Genomic DNA, 22,212 nt, shown 5'->3' on the forward strand with positions numbered 1-22,212 from the left:
GATGATCAACATGGATTTCGTGGTAGGGTTACCTCTCACTCAGCGCAAGTTCGACTCAATTTGGGTAATAGTGGATCGACTCACCAAATCAGCTCACTTCTTGCCAGTCAAGTCCACGGATACTGCAGAACAATATGCTCAATTGTGTATCAAGGAAATAGTAAGGCTTCATGGAACTTCACTTTCTATTATCTCAGATCGAGGGGCCCAGTTCACAGCTAATTTTTGGAAGAAATTTCAGCAAGGTTTAGGTACTCAGGTGAATCTCAGCACGGCTTTCCATCCACAGACTGATGGTCAAGCGGAGTGGACTATTTAGATGCTTGAAGATATGTTACGGGCTTGTGTCTTGGATTTCAAAGGTAATTGGGATGATCACTTGCCACTTATAGAATTTGCTTACAATAACAGCTTTCATGTTAGCATTCAGATGTCCCCATTTGAGGCATTGTACGGGAGGAGATGTAGGTCTCCGATTGGATGCTTAGAAGTGGGTGAAGAAGAATTGTTAGGGCCAGATCTCATGCACCAGGCTATGGAAAAAGTTAAAATCATTCAGGAAAGGCTGAAAGCTGCTCAGAGTCGCCAGAAATCTTATGCGGACATTCGTCGAAGAAAATTGGAATTCCAAGTAGATGATTGGGTGTTCTTGAGGGTATCTCCAAAGGGAGTCATGCGATTTGGGAAGAAAGGGAAGTTGAGTCCTAGATATGTCGGGCCGTATTAGGTCACTCAAGGGATAGGACAAGTGACCTATAGACTGGAATTGCCCCCTAAAATGTCATTAGTGCACCCGGTGTTCCATGTGCCTATGTTAAAGAAAGTGGTTAGAGACCCATCCACCATCGTGCCAATCGAGGGTATCGAGGTCAATGAAGAGTTATCATATGAAGAAATTCCGGTCGCTATTCTTGATAGGCAAGTCCGCAAATTGAGAAACAAGGAAGTTGCTTCAGTTAAAGTGCTATGGCAAAGTCAACAAGTCGAGGAACCCACGTGGGAAGCGGAAAGTGAAATGAGAGAAAAATGTCCCCATCTGTTTGAACAAGTCTAGTAGTGATCGTGCGAACTCTTATCTCTAAGTAAACTGATGTTGTGTTCAATCTAGTGCAAAGACACCCCATATTTTTCCTAAATGCTTTACTATTGTAACTCCTCAAGTTGTGCAAGAATTGTATGTGTTGTGATTATTTGAGTCATGCGCAAGCCCCTTTTCGGTAAATGAAAGTTTTGTAAGAACTCATGTGATAAATGAATGATTAAAGGTAGTGTAGATTGGTAATGATTAATTGAAATGCGTATAGTGTATTGAAGTGGTTGAACTGTATGGGACTCATTGAAGTGGCCAAATTATGTGCAGGTGTTGAGGTAATGAATTGTATACCAGTTGTAGGGATAATAGGGATAGCGTAATAGTGCTTGGAAATAATGTTTTGGGGGCTCTCTGACAGGTAGATAAGTCTAATTACAAAGGGAACTCTGGCAAAAAAAAATTTTCTTCAAAAATTGGGAGTTTGCATATCATGTTTTCAAAACCAACCGATTTCCAGAATCCTCATTCGAGGACGAATGATTTTAAGTGGGGCAGGATATAAGGCCCCGTGAATACTTGTACTCAAAACCTGGTAGCTCGTGGTGCCAAGTGCCGAATATATGTTAGGAATGTGTAAAATTAAGCGAGCTGCAGTTCGGATCTTTTGTACTGATCTATGCTATAAAAAGTCAAGAAATATTGTTTTCCAAAAATGTGATTCTGCGGTCGAGAATGCGGTCACATATCAGGTATACGAACCGCATAATCGCCGCAAAGTGAGTCAGTGTGTTGGTCGAATTTGAGGTTAAATATGCGGTCCGATATGCGATCGCATAACCGATATGCGGACCGCATAGTCGTCACATATTTCCCTTGAGATTTTTGAGAGGGGCAGTTCTGCGATGCATTATGCGACCGCAGAACGGGTATGCAGACCGCATTTCTGCCGCATACCCAGGTAGTGTGTTCAGATTTTGGGAGCACTTTTGCGGTTCATTCTGCGGACCCCATTTCCACTCTGCGCTTGAAAAGTGTGATCGCATACCTAACTCGGGCTCCTATTTTTCTAAATTTTAAACCCGACCCCTTCTTCAATAAAACACCCCAACCCCTCATTTTAACCTATTTTCTGAACAAAACTAGAGAGAGGGAAGATAGAATTCTTGAGAGAGAAAGTCTTATCTCCATCAATTTGATTTTTCAAAGTCATCCAGGCCGGAAAATTTCAAGTAATTGTCTTCATCTCCAACTTGCAGGTAAAATACCCAACCCTTTTCCATTGTTTTCAGATTAAAACAAAAAGGGGGATTCTCATGCGTTTATTCTTGAAAATGGAAGTTGAGATACACATGCATGTCCTTTAAAACCTAGAATCTAGTAAGAGAAATTGGGTAGAACTAAAGATTTACAAAAGAGGGGTTGATAACCTAAGTAAATTCGGGTTGAGTTTGTGAACTTCAATTCTAAGTTATATGTGTTAACTTGTGAACTAGATTGACGGTACTAGGCTGTTGGTGAATTGAAAGTAGAAGTTAAAAAGGGAATTCGACTCCAGGTATGTATGGCTAACTTTAACCTTTGTAAAGTCACCATGTTGGTTTACGAGTAATTGGTATGTGTTACTTATATGGACTATTTGTGAAATTCTTGTGATTAATGTGCCTTGAACGTTGTTGGTTAAGTTTTCCGTTATAGTGGTTTGAGTAAAATGGCAATAACACAAGTGCGTGTGGGTATGAATGTGTTACGTGGTAAGAGCTGTGGAACAAACGATGGAAAGAAATTGTAATTGATACAATTGAAACAACTGTGGTAATATCATACGTGACTTGTTGTGGGCAATTATCGTTGTGACTTGAATTGTGTACGGGTTATTGTATATGTTAGAATTGGTATTGATGTTTATGAACACTCTTTGTGAATTGTTGTTGTTGTTGTGGTGTGAAATATGATTGTCCGGTGGGATCGGGTTGCGCACCGCAATACGAAGTAATAAGGTGTGGGTTGTGGTGATAAGGGTGGCCGAGGTAATAAGGGTGGAAAAGTGATCGAAATCACTATTGAAATAAAAATATGTGAAAGTTGTGAAATCATTGATGTGATGAAATAATGTTGAAAGGGGAAAATGAGAGATTTTGGAGTTTGTTTGGCTTTGGTTGTTCCTTTCATGTGCATTTGATTGTTGATTCTATTACTATTTTTTATCTGTGTATTTCTTAATTTTACTTGGGGTAAAGTTTGTTCATACATACCAGTACAATTCAAATGTACTGACGTCCCTTTTGCCGGGGGCGCTACATTCGTGTTATAATTGTAGGTGGTTCCATAACAGGTACTCCAGCCCACCGACAGTAGCACTCCTTCACCTCCCGTCAGCTGAATTGGTGAGCCCCTTTCCTCTCGGGGCCCTGCGTGGCTCATGCCGCTTATCCTCCCGAAAATTGTATTTTGGTATTTGCGTAAGGTGTAACCAGAGCCTTGTTACCGGCAAGTATTGTAACACTCTTCTGTATCTCTAGAGGCTTTGTAGACAGGAAATGTGGGTTATGTACTTATGTATTTTGGGCAGTATAACTTGTAAACCATGCTAAGTAACTATGTATATTATGTAAATCTCATAAGAATGTGTTTAAATTTATAAATGGCTATTTCACTTGGTTAATGGGTATTGGAAACACAAGGTATCACGTGGAATAGGAAAGGCACCCAGGTCCGCTTGGCTGGGGGCTACCCGGTCGAGCACCGGTTGCGCCCCTCGGTTTTTGGGGCGTGACAAAAACTCTATAGAGCTTATGACTTGTACTACCGGGTTTTGGGAAGATGTTCATTGTATAAAGGATTATTTCAGAATAATTTTAGATGTTATTTTGTATTGTTATTATTCCGCAATTGTTAGGCTTACCTAGTTCTTAAGACTAGGTTCCATCACGATACCCAAACGGAGGAAAAGTTGGGTCGTGACAAGTTGGTATTAGAGCTCTAGGTTCATAGGTGCTACAAGTCATAAGCGAGTTTAGTAAAGTCTTTCGGATCGGTATGAACACGTCTGTACTTATCTTCGGGAGGCTATGGAATTAATAGGACAATCTCACTTCTTTCATTCCTATCGTGCGAGCTTATTGATCCCAGAGTTTGAACTTTTATCTTTCCATTCTCTTACTGACGGTGAGGACATGAGCTGCAGTTATCGACAGTGCTGCTCCCGGAGCAGGTGTTGCTAAAGGTAGAGGCATAGCCCGATGAGGAGTATGTGCCACAACTAGACTATACTTAGAGCAGCGAGCTTCCATTAGTCAGGTCCCAGGTGTCATGGCGGCACAATTTGTGGTTCCAGTTCAGCCCATATTCAGGGCAGTAGCATCCAAGGGAGAACAACTTAGATTTGCAAGGTTCAAGAAAATGTGACCCTCCTACATTCAGCGGGTTGGCTTAAGAGAGCACAATGGGTTTTATAGAGGAGTGCCATCGCATTGTCAACACTATGGGCATTGTAGAGACGAGTGGGCTTGCTTTTACTATGTTCTAGCTTGATGGAGCGGCTTATCAGTGGTGGCAAACGTATGAGTTGAATAGCCAGCCGATGCAGCTTCACTTACATGGGTTCAACTTCCAGAGATGTTTTGAGAGAGTTTGTACCTCATTCACTTCGGGATGCATGGCACGCAGAGTTTGAGCAGCCGCGTCAGGGCACCATGTTAGTAATAGATTATGTTGTCAGATTTAGCGATTTAGCCAAACATGCACCTGCCTTGGTCGCTACAGTTAGAGAGCGAGTTCGTGGATTCATTGAGGGGCTCAACCATGATATTTGGTTCAGCATGGCTCAAGAATTGGAGTTAGATGTTTTTTTCCAGCAGGTGGTAGGGATCGTTTACCGGTTAGAGGGCATGTGGGACCGGTGAGAGGATAGATGAGATCAGGAGAGAGAGAGTACAAGGAGGCGAGGAGGCCTCATAGACCGAAGAGATCTGCTGGCCCTTATTCTGGAGGCAGGGTGCGATATGGTGGAGGTTTCGTGGGTCAGCCAGTTCAGTTTGCACTTCAGGCTTCACAGTGATTCAGGTGTTCATGGGTCTCGGAGTACCCATACCGCATAGTTCTCATAGCCAAGTCAGTAGAAGGGTTGCTTTGAGTGTGGAGTTGCTAGCCACATGGTGAGAGATTTCCTCAGATTTCGTACATATGTGTCATAGCAAGGTATTCAGGTGAGTAGAGGGTGCCCAAGAGGGGGAGAGGCCAAGCCCGTTGATGTGTTTCATATAGTAGTCTTAAGGACGTTGCGCCAGATGATGTCATTTAGGTATGATTTTGATGTGTTATAGAGGAGCACCATTCGTAGTTCATATAGTTTTGCTTATCGGGGTGAGTTCCCCTATTTGTTGCTCCACTTATGGGTGCGTTTCATGATTTGCACTATGTTTATGTAATACCCTATTAGGAGGTTCTATGAGTGATAGCCATGTCTATCATCTGTTTCTAGTCATTTCGGGAGTTATGAGACTAATAGTAAATTCCCGTTGTCTATTTCGGTAGGTTTGATGTGATTTCTGAGTATTTTTGGCTATGAATTGTGATTTTTAATGCTCTACCGATGTGGGAGCCAGTACGTGTTGTACTTTTGTTGGCGAACTGATCTAGTGAAAGGTTTCAGCTGGTTTGATGTACAACCTACTTGTGATTCAGAGTGGAGGGCGGGGCCCTCGTGATTTCATGTGATTCGATGTGTTGAGACCGGGCTGTGTACCGCGGTAAGAGTTATATCAGTATGAGATCCTTGTGATTCTTTTATATGCTTTAATTCTTTCTTGTTAGATTATTTTTGTAGATTAGTATTGATTGAAAAATTTGTGCTTATCAGGCTTGTTTGATAGTTCCCTTATGTGTTTCCCTTTCCATATTCAGTCATTTTTGTTCTGTGCTTCTTGAGTTTTAGCCTGTGGGGTGTGTGCTAATTGGTATTAGCTAAGATTTGGTGATTTGGGTGTTTAGTTATGTGGCTTTCGTGGTTATTGTATCATCGCTAGTATTATGGAGGTTTGAACGGGTTCCTATTGAATATGAGGCTTATGGCGGTGCTGAATTTGATTTCGGGCGATATTGTTATCAGAAATGTTATTGTGGGCCTATGTGTGATGTGTCATGTTGTATGGTTATACCCTATGGGTGTTGGCACGAGTTGATGTATCTGGTCGAGACTAGTACCGGATATGGATTTAGAAATCAGGTCTCTTGGAAGTGAATGGAAGGCGAGAATTTTGGCTCTACGACTTATTTGTATTAGTAGAAAAGGCTAAATTTCAGTTGAGATGGTGTCGTCAGGTTTATGTGGATTGGGGTGACGTGGGATCACCTGCGAGTGTATGTTGGAAGTGTGCATTCAGTGATTTGAGGACCTCGAGGCGAAACTTAGCACATTCGAGGACAAACGTTGGTTTTAAGAGGGGGGATATAACGACCCAGCCAGTTATTTTGAGAATTTAAGCTCCGTACAATGGCATAAGGTCTGGAACAGCTTCATAATATGAGTATCGACTTGCGTGCATGGTTGAATTTAGTTAACGGATGATTCAGAGTCAAATTGGAAGAAGGAATCTAGTTTTGGGAGTTTAAGCGGTGAGAATTTGACTGGAATTGGACTTTGGAGTAAACAGCCCTGGAATGAATTTTTGATAATTCCAATAGCTTTGTATGGTGATTTTGGACTTAGGCACGCATTCGGATTCAGATTTGAAGGTCCATAGGGTAAATTGAGGCATTTCGGCGAAAGTTGAACAGTTAAAGTTTGGAAAATGGAGAAGTTTGACCCATAGTTGACTTTTAGGATATCAGGGTCGGAATGTAATTCTGAGAGTTGGAACAGCTTCGTTATGTCATTTTGGACTTGTCTGCAAAATTTGGCTTCATTCTGGATTGATTTGATAGGTCTCGGCTCTAGTTTAGAAATTTGAAGATTTGAAAGTTCATAAGTTCGATTTATGGTTTGATTCATTGTTTCGGCATTGTTTAATGTGATTCGTAACCTTGAGAAAGTCCGTGTTAGGTTATGTGACTTGTTTATGTGTTTAGATGGGGTCCCGGGGGCCTCGGGTGTGTTCCGGGTGGGCCACTAGTCATTTTTCCCATTTTTGGAACTACTGTTTTTTGCTTCAGGTATCCTCCTTCGCGATCATGAACAACCTTTCACGTTCGCGATGCCTTGTTACTGACCACCTCTAAATCCTTCTTCTTGTTCGCATCCAACACTTCGCGTTAGCGAAGCCCTGCATTTTCCTTCTTCGCATTCGCGTCCTTCCCTACGCGTTCGCGTAGGTTCCTGCCCTTCTTCTCCGCGTTAGCGAGCTCATCATCACGTTCCCGATGAGAAACCTGGGCAGCCTTAAATTTTCTTCTTCGCGAACATGGTCCTCTCTTCGTGTTCGCAATGCACAAATGTCTGGGCAGACAGAATATATTCCAAAATCGAGGGTTTCACCATTTTTATCATATTTTGACTTGTAGACCTCGGTTTTGAGCGATTCTTGGTGGGTTCTTCAGATAATTCGAATGGATCCAGGTATTGTTCGCTAGTAGCTGTGCGGATTCTTACCTAGGAGACTCAAGGTAAACTTGCTGCTACGTTTGCAGGCTTCAATGTCACCTTCTTATGTTATTTTCACACTGTTATACCTATTTCCATATAATTGTGTTTAGAAGTTGTAGAAAAAACTCTCTAGAGCTTATGACTTGTACTACCGGGTTTTGGGAAGATGTTCATTGTGTAAAGGATTTATTTCAAAAGAATTTTAGATGTTTTTATGTATTGTTGTTATTCCGCAATTGTTAGGCTTACCTAGTTCTTAAGACTAGGTGCCATCACAATACCAAAACAAAGGGAAAGTTGGGTCGTGACACACATACCCCACCCTTTCTAGAAGAGCTCCGATGGGAACCAGCTCCAGCACCCGCCCCTGTACGTCCAGCTCCTCAGCTAGATGCACCGAGTTAGGAGATGAGAGATGCTATTCAGTTATTGACCTGATTAGTAGTCGCACAGGCTCGACGTCAAGAAGTAGGTATTGGTCATGCAGATAGGTCTTTTAGTGCGAGGGTTCGTGACTTTATTAATTTAGACCCTCCAGTATTCACTAGAGTAGATCCAAATGAGGACCCTTAGGTATTTATTGATAGAGTGCAGAGGACGTTACAGGTAATGAAGGCCACTGCGACTGAGTTAGTTGAGCTAGCTTCCTATAGACTCCGAGATGTTGCAGTTAATTGGTACGAGTCTTGGGAATTGTCCAGAGGTGAGGATTCCCCTCTAGCGGTATGGCAGGAGTTTATAAAAGCTTTTCTTCGTCATTATCTTCCACCAGAGCTTAGACGGGCCAGAGTTGATAAGTTCTTGACCCTTCGACAGGGTAACATGAGTGTTCGAGAGTACAGTCTTCAGTTTGATTTGTTGGCTAGGTATGCTCCCACTATTGTATTTATGATGGAGGATCAGGTTCACCGGTTCGTGATGGGATTAGAGCCTCAATTTCTTAACGATTGTATATCGGTCTCACTTCAGCCAGACATGGATATTTCTCGTATTCAGTCATACGCTCAGGGTGTTGAGGAGCTTAAACAGAAATAGAGGGCCGATCGTGAGCATGATAGGGCCTAGAATAATATAGCGAGGTCTTCGGGTCCTTCTAGTGAGTTTCGAGGTGGTTAGAGGCAGTAGAACTTGAGGTATACATCCCAGCCCTCGACTAGCGCCCCCCTCAGTTTGGCAGTAAGAGATTTGATCGTTCTATATATTCAGGGTCTGGTCAGAATTTCAGGGCCTCAGGTTCTCAGTATAGGGGTGAGTCAAATCAGATGAGGGCACTCTTGCCACGATGTACTCAATGTAGTAAGGAGCATATCGGGCAGTGCCGTATGGGGTTAGGTGTTTGTTATACTTGTGTTATCCAGGCCACGTTATGAGGGATTGTCCGATGAGAGGTGATGCAAGCATAGCTCAGCTATCGGGATCTGCAGCTGGTTCGTCATCATCAGTACGCCCCATGGGAAAGGTCCCCAAGCACCAATGAGTCGTGGTAGAGGCAGAGGCGGAGCGTCTAGCTCGAGCATCCCTCAAAACCGCATTTATGTGTTGGCAGTACGATAGGACCAGGAGTCATCGCCTGATATTGTTACAGGTATATTATCAGTCTCCTCATATGATGTATATGCACTAATTGACCCAGGTTCCACCTTATCATACGTTACTCCGTTAGTTGCTGGTAAGTTTGGAATAAAACCTGAATTGGTTAAACCTTTTGAGGTATCTACACTTGTTGGGGACTCGGTGATAGCTAAGCAAGTATATAAGGATTGTATAATAATAGTTCATGGTCGAACTACCGTAGCAGACTTAATCGAGTTAGATATGGTAGAATTTGATGTTATAATGGGTATTGATTGGTTGGCTTCTTGTCATACCAACGTTGATTGTAGATTAAAGATAGTCCGATTTCAATTTCCAGGAGAGCCTGTTTTGGAGTGGAAAGGTAACACGACATCGCCGAGAGGTAGATTTATTTCCTATCTCAAGGCAAGGAAGATGATCAATACGGGCTGTATTTATCACTTAGTTCGGGTTCAGGATATGGAAGTAGAGTCACCAACCATTCAGTCCATCCCAGTGGTTAATGAGTTTCCCGATGAACTTCCGGGTCTCCCGCCAGAGCGAGAAATTGAGTTCTCTATTAACCTACTACCAGATACTCATCCAATATCTATTCCTCCCTATAGAATGTCCCTAGCAGAGCTGAAAGAGTTGAAAGAACAATAAAAGGACTTACATGAAAAAGGTTTTATCAGACCTAGTACGTCACTGTGGGGAGCACCTATTTTGTTTGTTAGAAAGAAAGATGGTTCCTTACGAATGTGTATTGATTATAGGTAGCTGAATAAGGTGACGATCAAGAATAAGTACTCGCTCCATAGAATTGATGATTTATTTGATCACTTGAAAGGTGCCAAGTGTTTTTGAAAGATAGACTTGAGGTCTGGGTACCATCAGGTAAGGGTTAAGGATGAAGATATTCCAAAGACAGCATTCATGATAAGATATGGGCACTTTGAGTTTCAGGTTATGTCGTTCGGTCTGACCAATGCCCCAGTAGTATTCATGGATTTAATGAACCGTGTGTTCAAGCCTATTTTAGATCTATTCGTAATTGCATTTATTGACGATATATTGGTGTATTCTCGTTCAGAGGATGAGCATGTTGATCATCTATGTACTGTGCTTAGAGTTCTACAAGAAGAGAAATTGTATGCAAAATTTTCTAAATGTGAATTCTGGTTGAACTTTGTAACTTTCCTTGGGCATATCATTTCGGGTGAAGGCCTCCGAGTGGATACACAAAAGGTTGAGTCAGTAAAGACTTGGCCTAGACCCACAACACCGACGGAGGTCCGTAGCTTCCTCGGTTTGGCAGGTTATTACAAGGGATTTGTAGAGGGATTTTCTTCCCTTTCAACACCTTTGACAAAGTTGACTCAGAAGGGAGCAAAGTTTCAATGGACTGATGCTTGCGAATGGAGTTTCTAGGCATTAAAGGATAGATTAACGTCAACATCGGTTCTAACGCTTCCAGAAGGGACCGATGGTTATGTGATCTATTGTGATGCTTCAGGCATTGCATTGGGTTTTGTGCTGATACAGAATGGTAAGGTTGTGGCTTATGCTTCTAGACAACTAAGAAAGCACGAGAAGAACTACCCGACCCATGATTTAGAGTTAGCTGCGGTGCTTCATGCACTAAAGATGTGGAGGCACTACTTGTATGGCATTCATGTTGATATCTATACGGATCATAAGAGCCTCCAGTACATCTTCAAGCAAAAGGAATTGAATCTACGTCGAAGGAGATGGTTGGAGCTACTTAAAGACTATGACGTTGATATTTTATACCATCCGGGGAAGGCGAATGTAGTAGCCGACGCCCTCAGCCGTAGATCTATGGGTAGCCTATCTTATTTACAGCCATAAAAGAGGGGAATAGCCCATGAGGTTCATCAACTAACTAGTCTTGGAGTTCAGATACTGGACTCAGGTGATACTGGAATTACTCTTCAAGATACGACAACATCCTCTTTAGTAACTGAAGTAAAGGAACGCCAGTACGAGGATTATGTGCTAATTCATTATAGGGATACCACTCTTCAGAAGGAGAAGACACCATTTGAAATTACAAAAGATGGGGTCCTCAGATATCAAGGGCGATTATGTGTGCCTAATGTTGCAGGGCTGCGTCGGCAGGTTATGGGAGAAACTTACTATTCTCGTTATTCTATCCATCCAGGAGCAACAAAGATGTATCATGATATCAGGGAAGTGTATTGGTGGGATGGAATGAAAAAGGATATAGCAGAATTTGTTGCTCAGTGTCCTAACTGTCAGCAAGTTAAGATTGAGCATCAAAAACGCGGTGGATTATTGCAGGCTATGGAGATTCCGACTTGGAAATGAGAAATAATCAATATGGACTTCATCGTAGGCTTACCTCATACCCAGCGTAAGTTCGATTCGATATGGGTGATTATAGATAGGCTTACAAATTCAGCCCATTTTCTGCTCGTCAAAACTACATATTCCTTAGAGGATTATGTGAGGCTTTATATTAAGGAAATAGTACGACTCCATGGTGTCCATGTATCTATTATCTCGGATAGGGGAGCTCAATTTACAGCTAACTTCTGGAGGTCTTTCCAAAAAGAATTGGGGACTCAAGTAAGTCTTAGTACATTATTTCATCCCCAGACAGACGGACATGCTGAGCGTACTATTCAAACATCGGAGGATATGTTGCGAGCTTGTGTAATAGATTTCAAAGGTAGCTGGGATGATCATCTGCCGCTTATTGAGTTCACATATAATAATAGTTACCATTCCAGTATTCAGATGGCTCCATACGAAGCTCTTTATGGACAGAAGTATAGGTCGCCTATAGGGTGGTTCGATATTGGAGAATCTGAATTACATGGTCCAGACATGGTTCAGCAGGCCATAGAAAAAGTAAAATTGATCCGGGATCGACTGTTGACAGCTCAGAGTCGTCAAAAATCATATTCTGACGTGCGGCGGCGAGAATTAGAGTTCGGGGTTGATGACTGGGTATTCTTAAAGGTGTCACCTATAAAAGGTGTGCTGAGATTTGGAAAGAAAGGCAAACTTAGCCCACGGTATATTGGGCCTTATAGGATCATTTGGAGAGTGGGCCAAGTAGCTTATGAGTTAGAGTTGCCCTCGGAGTTGGATTCTGTCTATCCGGTTTTTCACTTATCTATGTTACAGAAGTACATTGGCGATCTGATCATAGGCTAAAAACTCGTGTTTTAGTCATTGTAACAACACTTTAATTATTGCATTTTACAAAGGTTTGAGCTTAAATGATAATGAATTGTACTAAATTCATGATTTATGCCTTGCAGGAAGCTAATCCGACTTAAGAACTAACTTTGGGATGAATTTGATTGATTTAGGGCTTTGAAGTCTGAGTAAAAGCTAAAAATATCAAGTCGTGACCGTGTTCGGGGGTTGCAAAGCAAGCCCGGATAGCAAAACAAATGAAAAAAATGAAGCAGCGCAAAATATTGCACTGCCGCGCTGCGGGGGGCACCGCGGTAGTGCAAATATTTTCGCTGCATTGTTTTGCTCCGTTAAAATGCATTCTTCCTCTATCCAATCCATGTACGCGTCGCACGGGGCATCGCGGGGCGCATCGCGGGTGTGTAAAAATCACAAAATTATTCTTATGTTGAAAGATTCGCGATTAAGATAGATCTATACTTAATTGCCTTGTTTGATTGAGAAATAAGATTTGTAAATGCATTTGAGTTAATATTAATACCATAGAAATATAGGTATTAATTTAACTTAAATAGGCACATAAGAAATCGACAGATTCTTATGGGTATTATTAACCCTATAATCAATAACCCAGATAATTCAATAAATTATTTTAAGCTAAAAACGTAGTATGATCTCTAGCAAGCCCATAACCCCGGGATATCTCCGTTATTAATTGTTAAAAGAAAAATTCATAAGTGGCGTAGTAACTTTGCGTTGTATTATTGTTTGTCTACTAGTTAAATTATAAATTGGTTATTTATGTATTTTGTGATGAATTAGCTTGAATCGATAATTGTTTGAGTTTGCATCAGTCGTTAAGTTAATAACAAGTCCTCGTGAGAACAATACTCTATTTATTACTATATTACTTGAAGATCGCGTACACTTGCGTGAGTGTTTTGGTCGCAACAGGTTTTTGGCGCCGTTGCCGGGGACTTGGAAATTAGCTACTTGACAAAGTTAAGCTTTTATCAGCTATTGGTTTAAGTATTAATTTTCAGTTCACTTTGTTTGTGTCACGCAGGCTCTTCTCTTGAATGCGGAGGAGTAGAAGCACAAGCAATCTCTTCCCTCTTGATCCTGAAATTGAAAGAACACTTCATAGAGAGAGGAAGGAGTTGGAAGCTAGATACAAAACAGAAAGAGAGTTGGACATTTTAGTTCAACCACAGCCAACAGTGATGGCAGGTAATGGAGGGTGTCCGGTGATAGAAGCTGCAAGGCCAAATCTTGCTAATATGACCCAGGCTATTGTCAAGCCTGATATCACTGGTCAATTTGAGCTTAAACAGTACATGGTACAGCTGATTCAGTCCACTAGGCAATATGTAGGTCTATCTCATGAAGAACCGTAGAGGGACATTCAGAATTTTTTGGAAATCACGGATACTTACAACTATCCAAATGTTTCCAAGGACTATGTCAGGCTAACCTTGTTTCCTTTTTCATTGTTGGGGGAAGCTAAAGAATGGTTGCAGAAGGAGCCTGCTAATTCAATCCATACTTGGGATGACTTAGCAAAGAAATTCTTAATCAAGTTTTTCCCCACTAAAAAGACAAAGTCTTTGCGAAGCCAGATTCTTGGATTTCAAAGTCGTGCCGCGACGTTAAATTGGGCACTTGTTTTGTTAGAATATAGTGTTGATAGATAGTAAGTAATCCTAATTTCGGTATAGATCCCTCCTAGATCTTCTTGTTGAAAAAAAAACAAATCTAAAAAAAAAATCCATCAGAAAAATTCGAAATTATTGAGTTTGCAATTTTGTTTTATTTTCAGTTTAGTATATGCTAGTTTTGGTTTAAATTAAAACTTTCCCCTTGGTTTTTCTTTACACCACGGTTCTTTTCCAAGGGTGTATTTGAACCGGGTATAGTTTAATTTTTTTTTCAATTGAATAAAAAGTTCCTAACTTACAGAGTTGATCTCCTCAAATGCACATGCTTTAGAAGTTATATGTACCTTATTTGTGATGTTCAAATCTCAGTTCTTGATTCTAAAGTAAGTGCCTTAAATTGTGTATTTATAACTATGCTTAACTGTTTTGACTAGAGAGTCAAGAAAGATCCAAGCTTGAATGAGTTGTGTGCCAATATGTAAGTGAGGTTGTTGAAATATTCTGTGCGTAACAGTTGATATCTAGAACTTGCCCTCAAGTGTTTTGCAAAGCGAAATAGTAGCATTATTCAGTTTAGGAGATGATATAGGCATTTTCTTTGTTGAACCAGTTTGATAATTATCTCCACCTAATTGTATATATCTTAGTCAAACCTTTTGAGCTGTTAATCCTATTTCTTTGGCATCCGCATTATAAACCTTACCTATTTATGTAAATATATCAATTGAGAAGAGATTTGTTGGTTTATTGAAGGACTTTAAAAAAAAAGAAAAAAAAGAGTGAAAAATAATTCATATATGTGTATATATGTTTATATATAGGGGTGAATTTTCAGTAGTAACATTCCCTAACTTATGGTGCTTAAAGAAAAAAGGACTTGTTGTTAGTATGAAAAATCTCAAAAAGGTTGGAGATGGTTTAACATAAGAGTAATGCTGAAATTGTGAAATGAAATGGTGTATATATGAAGTGCTCAAAGAGATGTAGCTACTACATTCTATTTTTATCACACCCTTCCTCGGCCTTCATTACAACCAATTAAAGTCCTATTTGATCCTTGATTGAATAAGCTCAATTAGTAGAGTATTACACTAGGGGCAAGCGTATGGTATGTCATCTGTTGCACATGAATTTCAATTCTGAGAGTGAGTTAATTCTTCCTATTTTGAGTTCCTAAATATTTGTGAATACTGTGTTGAGAGGAACTAGTCTATATTAGTTATGGGAGGACACATGATTTGTGAAAGCAAGGAAACGTTTTGACCTTTGTGTTAGAGTAAGTGAGCAAGTTATGAAAATGCGTGGCACTTGTGAGTCATGTCTTGAGGATTGAACTATTATGAATTGGTACTTAAGTGTTGGCATGTGTTGTTAGAGATTATTTGATAAAAAGGTCGTTCTGATGTGAAATGTATGTTAATTACTCGAGGACGAGCAATGGTCTAAGTGTGGGGTGTTGATCATAGGCTAAAAACTGGTATTTTAGTCGTTGTAACAACACTTTAATTATTGCATTTTACAAAGGTTTGAGCTTAAATGATAAAGAATTGTACTAAATTCATGCTTTATGCCTTGCAGGAAGTTAATCCGACTAAAGAACAAACTTTGGGATGAATTTGATTGATTTGGGGCTTTGAAGTCTGATTAAAAGCTAAATAATCAAGTCAGGATCGTGTTCGGGGGTCGCAAAGCAAGCCCGGATAGCAAAAAAATGAAAAAACGAAGCAGCACAAAATATTGCACTGCCGCGCCGCGGGGGGCGCCGCGGCAGTGCAAATATTTTTGCTACATTGTTTTGCTCCGTTAAAATGCATTCTGCCTCTGTCCAATCCATGTACGCGTCGCACGGGGCATCGCGGGGCGCGTTGCGGGTGTGTAAAAATCACAAAATTATTCTATTTTGGACTAAAAAGGGCATACTTGTCAAAACCCCTTCCTACACGATTAAAAAGGCAAAAGCAGTGCCATTATAAGGGAGACCTGTTTTTGGAGAAGAAAAAGAGGAAGGAGATTCATCTTGAAGAAGAGAATCAAGGAGGAACATCAACTAGGAGCAAGGATTAAAAGAGTTTTTCTAATTCTTCTCCTAGTATTTACTCATATTATGTTTATGACTTATATTGTTGATGCTTGTATAATTATGAGTGGCTAAAAACCCAAATATTCTGGGGTTATGGGTGTTAGATGATTATGTTGTTTGAAGCTTAGATTGATGATCTTGAATTTATCGTTAAGGGTTGTTTATTTGATTCTGTTGTTAATTATTTTACTGTGTAGCTAACAGTGAAATAATATTTACGAATCTTGAGTTAAACTTGAAAAAGGAAATTCTTGATTGCATATAGAATCAAATAGAGCAAGATCTGGATCCTGGGCATCGGGTGAAAGATTCGCGATTAAGATAGAACTATTCTTAATTGCCTTGTTTGGTTGAGAAATAGGATTTGTAAATGCATTTGAGTTAATATAAATACCATAGAAATATAGGTATTAATTTAACTTGAATAGGCGCATATGAAATCGACAGATTCATATGGTTATTATTAATCCTATAATCAATAACCCAAATAATTCAATAAATTATTTTTAATCTAAAAACGTAGTATGATCTCTAGCAAGCCCATAACCTCGGGATATCTCTTTTATTAATTGTTAAAAGAAAAATTCATAAGTGGCGTAGTAACTTTGCGTTGTATTATTGTTTGTCTACTAGTTAAATTGTAAATTGGTTATTATGTATTTTGTGATGAATTAGCTTGAATCGATAATTGTTTTAGTTTGCATCAGTCGTTAAGTTAATAACAAGTCCTCATGAGAACGATACTCTACTTATTACTATATTACTTGAAGATCGCGTACACTTGCGTGAGTGTTTTGGTCGCAACAAGTTTTTGGCGTCGTTGTCGGGGACTTGGAAATTAGCTACTTGACTAAGTTAAGCTTTTATCAGCTATTGGTTTAAGTATTAATTTTCAGTTCACTTTGTTTGTGTCACGCAGGCTCTTCTCTTGAATGCGGAAGAGTAGAAGCACAAGCAATCTCTTCCCTCTTGATCCTGAAATTGAAAGAACACTTCATAGAGCGAGGAAGGAGTTGGAAGCTAGATACAAAACAAAAAGAGAGTTGGACATTTTAGTTCAACCACAACCAACAGTGATGGCAGGTAATGGAGGGCATCCGGTGATAGAAGCTGCAAGGCCAAATCTTGCTAATATGACCCAGGCTATTGTCAAGCCTGATATCACTGGTCACTTTGAGCTTAAACAGTACATGGTACAACTGATTCAGTCCACTGGGCAATATGTAGGTCTATCTCATGAAGACCCGCAGAGGCACATTTTGAATTTTTTGGAAATCACGGATACTTACAACTATCCAAATGTTTCCAAGGACTATGTCAGGCTAACCTTGTTTCCTTTTTCATTGTTGGGGGAAGCTAAAGAATGGTTGCAGAAGGAGCCTGCTAATTCAATCCATACTTGGGATGATCTAGCAAAGAAATTCTTAATCAAGTTTTTCCCCAGTAAAAAGACAAAGTCTTTGCGAAGCCAGATTCTTGGGTTTCAACAACGGGAAAGCTTGAGAAAGATACAAGAAACTACTCCGAGATTGTCCACATCATTGTCAAATTGATGAGGTATTGGGCCATACTTTTGTTGATGGATTAGATGAGACTTTAAAGATGAATCTTGATTCAGCTTGTGGAGGTAGTTGCATGGCGAGACCATATAGTGAAATACAACCTCTACTAAACAACTTCACTGCTAATGATCATAATTGGCAAAGAAAGATGATATAGTTTCAGCACCTGTGAATGTTCCAAGGACACCACCACCTTTTCCACAAAGATTGCAGAAAAAGAATGATGATCGCATGTTCAACAAATTTCTCTCTATGTTGAGTCAGATTCAATTGAATATTCCGTTGGTAGATGCGATTCGTGATATTCCAAAGTATGCCAAGTACATAAAAGATATTGTGGCTAACAAGAGGAGATTGACTGAATTTGAAACAGTTGCACTTACTGAGGAGTGCACTTCAAGGGTCCAAAATAAGCTTCCTCAAAAGCTTAAGGATCCTGGCAGCTTTACTATCCCTGTGAGAATAGGCAATGTTGATGTAGGCCATGCACTTTGTGATTTGGGAGCAAGCATAAATTTGATTCCATTGTCCTTGTACAAAAAATTGGGTTTGGGAGCTCCAAAACCCACCATTGTGATGTTGCAACTAGCAGATAGGTCCATAGCTTACCCGGAAGGGGTGATTGAAGATGTGCTGCTGAAAATTGGGAAATTCATTTTTCCGGCTGATTTTATTATCTTAGATTTTGAAGCAGATGAAAAAGTTCCTATTATATTGGGAAGACCTCTCTTGGCTACAGGTGATGCTATAATTAAAGTAAGAGAGGGAAAAATGATCATGAGAGTTGACAATGAGGAAGCTGTTTTTAATGTATACAAAGCAATTTATCTTTCTCACCATTATGAAGAATTTTCTATGATATCTGTCATGGAGATGGATGAGCAACTTATTGCCCCAAGTGTATATTTGAAGGATTCTTTAGAGAAAGCAATTGTGTTGTTCGAGAGTTTGGAGATTAATGATGAGGTTGAAGAGATGAAGCATATTTTGAATGCATCATATGAATATATGAAAGGTTTAAATCCCTTTGAACCTTTGAACATACCAAATGGTCCTCCTCCGAAGCCATCAATTGAAGAAGCTCCAAAATTGAAACTAAAGCCTTTACCTTCTCACCTTCATTATGCTTATTTGGGTAGTTCTGATACGTTATCTGTTATTATTTCTTTTGACTTGTCTGAATTGCAGGAGGAAAAATTGCTGAGAGTACTACGTGAGCATAAAAGAGCAATTGGGTGGACAATGTATGACATAAGAGATATTAGTCCAGCTTTTTGCATGCATAAAATTCTCATGGAGGAAGGACACAAGCCGAGCATAGAACAACAACGCCGCCTAAATCCCAACATGAAAGAGGTGGTAAGAAAAGAAGTGATTAAATGTCTTGATGAAGGTATTGTATTTCCAATATCTGGTAGCAAATGGGTAAGTCTAGCCAATGTGTTCCAAAGAAAGGAGGAACGACCGTAGTGACAAATGAAAACAATGATCTGATTCCCATTCGAACTGTTACTGGGTGGAGGATTTGCATAGATTATAGAAAATTGAATAATGCCACTCGAAAAGACCATTTTCCTCTCCTCTTTATTGACTAAATGCTTGATAGATTAGCTGGGCAAGAATACTACTGTTTTTTGGATGGTTACTCGGGATATAATCAGATTGTTATAGCCCTAGAAGACCAAGAGAAGACCATATTTACATGTCCCTATGGGACATATGAATTTAAAAGAATGCCATTTAGTCTTTGCAATGCACCTGCGACTTTTCAAAGGTGTATGATGGCTATCTTTACTGATATGGTTGAAAGATTTGTGGAAGTATTTATGGATGATTTTTCTGTATTTGGATGTTCTTTTGATGAATGTTTAATGAATCTTGACAAGGTACTTGCTAGGTGCGAAGAAACAAATTTGGTACTAAATTGGGAAAAATGTCATTTCATGGTAAGAGAAGGCATAGTCCTAGGGCATAAAGTGTCCAAGAATGGATTGCAGGTGGACAAGGTAAAGGTGGAAGCAATTGAAAAATTACCTCCACCGACATCATTTAGAGGCATTCGCAGTATCTTGGGCCATGCAGGTTTTAATCATCGTTTCATTAAAGATTTTTCAAAAATTTCATCTCCTTTGTGCAGGCTTCTTGAGAAAGATACATCCTTCAAGTTTGATGATGCTTGTCTGAAAGCATTTGATGAGCTGAAAAGAAGATTAATTACTGCACCAATTATCATTGCTCCAGATTGGAAACTTCCATTTGAGTTGATGTGTGATGCAAGAGATATAGCCATTGGAGCTGTTTTGGGGCAGCGGAAGGAGAAAATCTTTTACTCCATTCATTATGCGAGCAGAACTCTTAATCCAGCTCAAATGAATTACACTGTTACTGAAAAAGAGTTGCTCGCAGTAGTATGGACATTTGATAAGTTCAGGTCTTATCTAGGGGGAACCAAAGTCATAGTTTACACAGATCACTCAGCTATCAGGTATTTATTTGCAAAGAAAGATGCCAAGCCAAGGTTAATCCGATGGGTTCTTCTTTTGCAGGAATTTGATTTGGAGATTCGATATCGAAAAGGGACAGAGAATCAGGTTGCAGATCACTTATCCAGGCTGGAAAATCGAGGCCATATCACTGAAGGAGAATCAATCAAAGAAACATTTCCTGACGAACATTTGCTAGCCATCACTTCAGATGAAACCCCGTGGTATGCTGATGTGACAACCCCGCCAGTACTCTCATGAGTTACCGCTCAATTTCCCCCATTTCAGCTTCTTTACGCTTTGTTATCCGTTTTTTATGGGATCGAGATGATTAGTTCGAGTTCGGAGAGGATTTGGTAAGAAATGATACACTTAGTCTCTTTTAAGAAGGCTTAAGTTGGAAAAGTCAACCGGATGTTGACTTATGTGTTAGAGGGTTCGGATGTGAGTTCCGATGGTTCGGTTAGCTTCGGGAGGTGATTTGTGACTTAGGAGAGTGATCGGAAGTGTTTTTGGAGGTGCGGTGTAGAATTAGGCTTGAATTGGCGAAGTTAGTATTTTGGCGAATTCCGGTTGGTAGGTGAGATTTTGATCCGAGGGTCGGAATGGAATTGTGAGAATTTCTGTAGCTTCGTTATGTCATTTTGAACTTGTCTGCAAAATTTGAGGTCATTCGGACATGGTTTTGTTGGGTTTTTAATCAAAAATGGAATTTGGAAGTTCTTGAGATTCATAGGCTTGATTTCGATGTGATTTGATGATTTTGGTGTTAGTCGAGGTGTTTTGATGATTGGAACGAGGTTGAATAATGTTTAGGATGCGTTCGTGCTTTTGGTTGAGGTCTCGGGGGCCTCGGGTGTGTTTCGGGTGAGTTTTGAGTAAGCACGGACACCCCGGAACTTAGAAAAATGGAGGGAGCAGCAGTTTTGGCGCGGACCGCGCTCCTTTTCGCGCTGGGCGCGCTGGCCTAGTGCTGGCCGCGTTAAAGTGGCCGCGGCCGCGGTCGTGAAGACTGTAGGTTGCTGGTCCTACTTCGGAAGCTCATATCGTTTGATCTACAAGGAATTTTGAGGTGATTCAAAAACGAATGTTGTAGCCCTTCATGTCTAGTTTCCAGAAAGGTAAAGATATTGCAATTTGGACATCTGTAGCGAAAGTTATGGCCAAAATACTAAAGCATGTCCCTGCAAAGCAAGACCTGCGCGGCCGCGGTCGTTTTTGCGCGGACCCCCTGGTTTTGCGCGGACCAGGGTCATTTTTGTGTGGTCAGCGGTGTCGGAATCCGAGGGGTACTCTATAAATACGAGGTTTTAGGTTTTATTTGATATTTTGACCTAGAGAGCTCGGATTTTGGTGATTTTTCGAAGGTTTTTCAAGAAATTGGTCAGGGTAAGTGTTTCTAACTCAGATTTGGTTAGAGTACATGAATCTATCACTGAATTCATCATTTAATTCCTGATTTGAGATGGAATTTGGGAAGAAAATCGTGGAACCTTTCAAAAATGTAAAATGATGATTTGAAGGACCAAATGGTATCAGAATTGGATAATTTTGGTATGGTTAGACTCGTGAGGGTATGAGGATTCTGAAAATGTAAATTTTACCCAATTTCGAGACGTGGGCCTGGGGCTCGGGTTTTGCTAATTTTGGGATTTTTGATATTTTTCGAATGTTTTCGCTTGGGCTTTGTTCCCTTAGCATATTGTGACGTATTCGTTCTGATTTTGGATAGATTCGACGCGCGTGGAGGCCAATTCAAGGGGCAAAGGCATCGTGAGCTAGAGAATTAGCCAGTTCAAGGTGAGTAATGGTTGTAAATGATGTCCTGAGAGTTTGAAACCCCGGATAGCACATCGTAGTGCTATATTGAGGCAAGATACGCGCTGGATGATGAGCGTGGGGTCTTTCACTACTGGGGATTGTGACTTGGTCCATCCCGATTGATGATTTTACTGAATATTTGACTGAAATTCATTTGTTATCATCATGATTTGGGCTGATTGCCATATTTGGGCTTCGTGCCAACTATTTGAACCATTCGGGGATTTTTATCATTGTTTCCTCACTGTT

At 40.3% G+C, this 22,212-nt stretch overlaps 2 protein-coding genes across 2 annotated transcripts; both read left to right on the plus strand.

The window, feature by feature from the left end:
• Positions 1-319: 319 nt before the first annotated feature.
• Positions 320-727, plus strand: LOC138871033 (uncharacterized). The gene has a single exon (XM_070148884.1). It carries the CDS (start codon positions 320-322, stop codon positions 725-727), a length of 408 nt encoding a protein of 135 aa, XP_070004985.1.
• A 16,302-nt stretch (positions 728-17,029) lies between these two features.
• Positions 17,030-20,403, plus strand: LOC138871034 (uncharacterized). The gene is made up of 4 exons (XM_070148885.1): positions 17,030-17,324; positions 18,141-19,084; positions 19,546-20,112; positions 20,206-20,403. The coding sequence occupies exons 1-4, from the start codon at positions 17,030-17,032 to the stop codon at positions 20,401-20,403; spliced, it is 2,004 nt and encodes a 667-aa protein (XP_070004986.1).
• The last annotated feature ends 1,809 nt before the right edge of the window (positions 20,404-22,212 follow it).

This window comes from Nicotiana sylvestris, chromosome 6 (assembly GCF_000393655.2).
Source record: "Nicotiana sylvestris chromosome 6, ASM39365v2, whole genome shotgun sequence".
Lineage (NCBI taxonomy): Eukaryota > Viridiplantae > Streptophyta > Magnoliopsida > Solanales > Solanaceae > Nicotiana > Nicotiana sylvestris.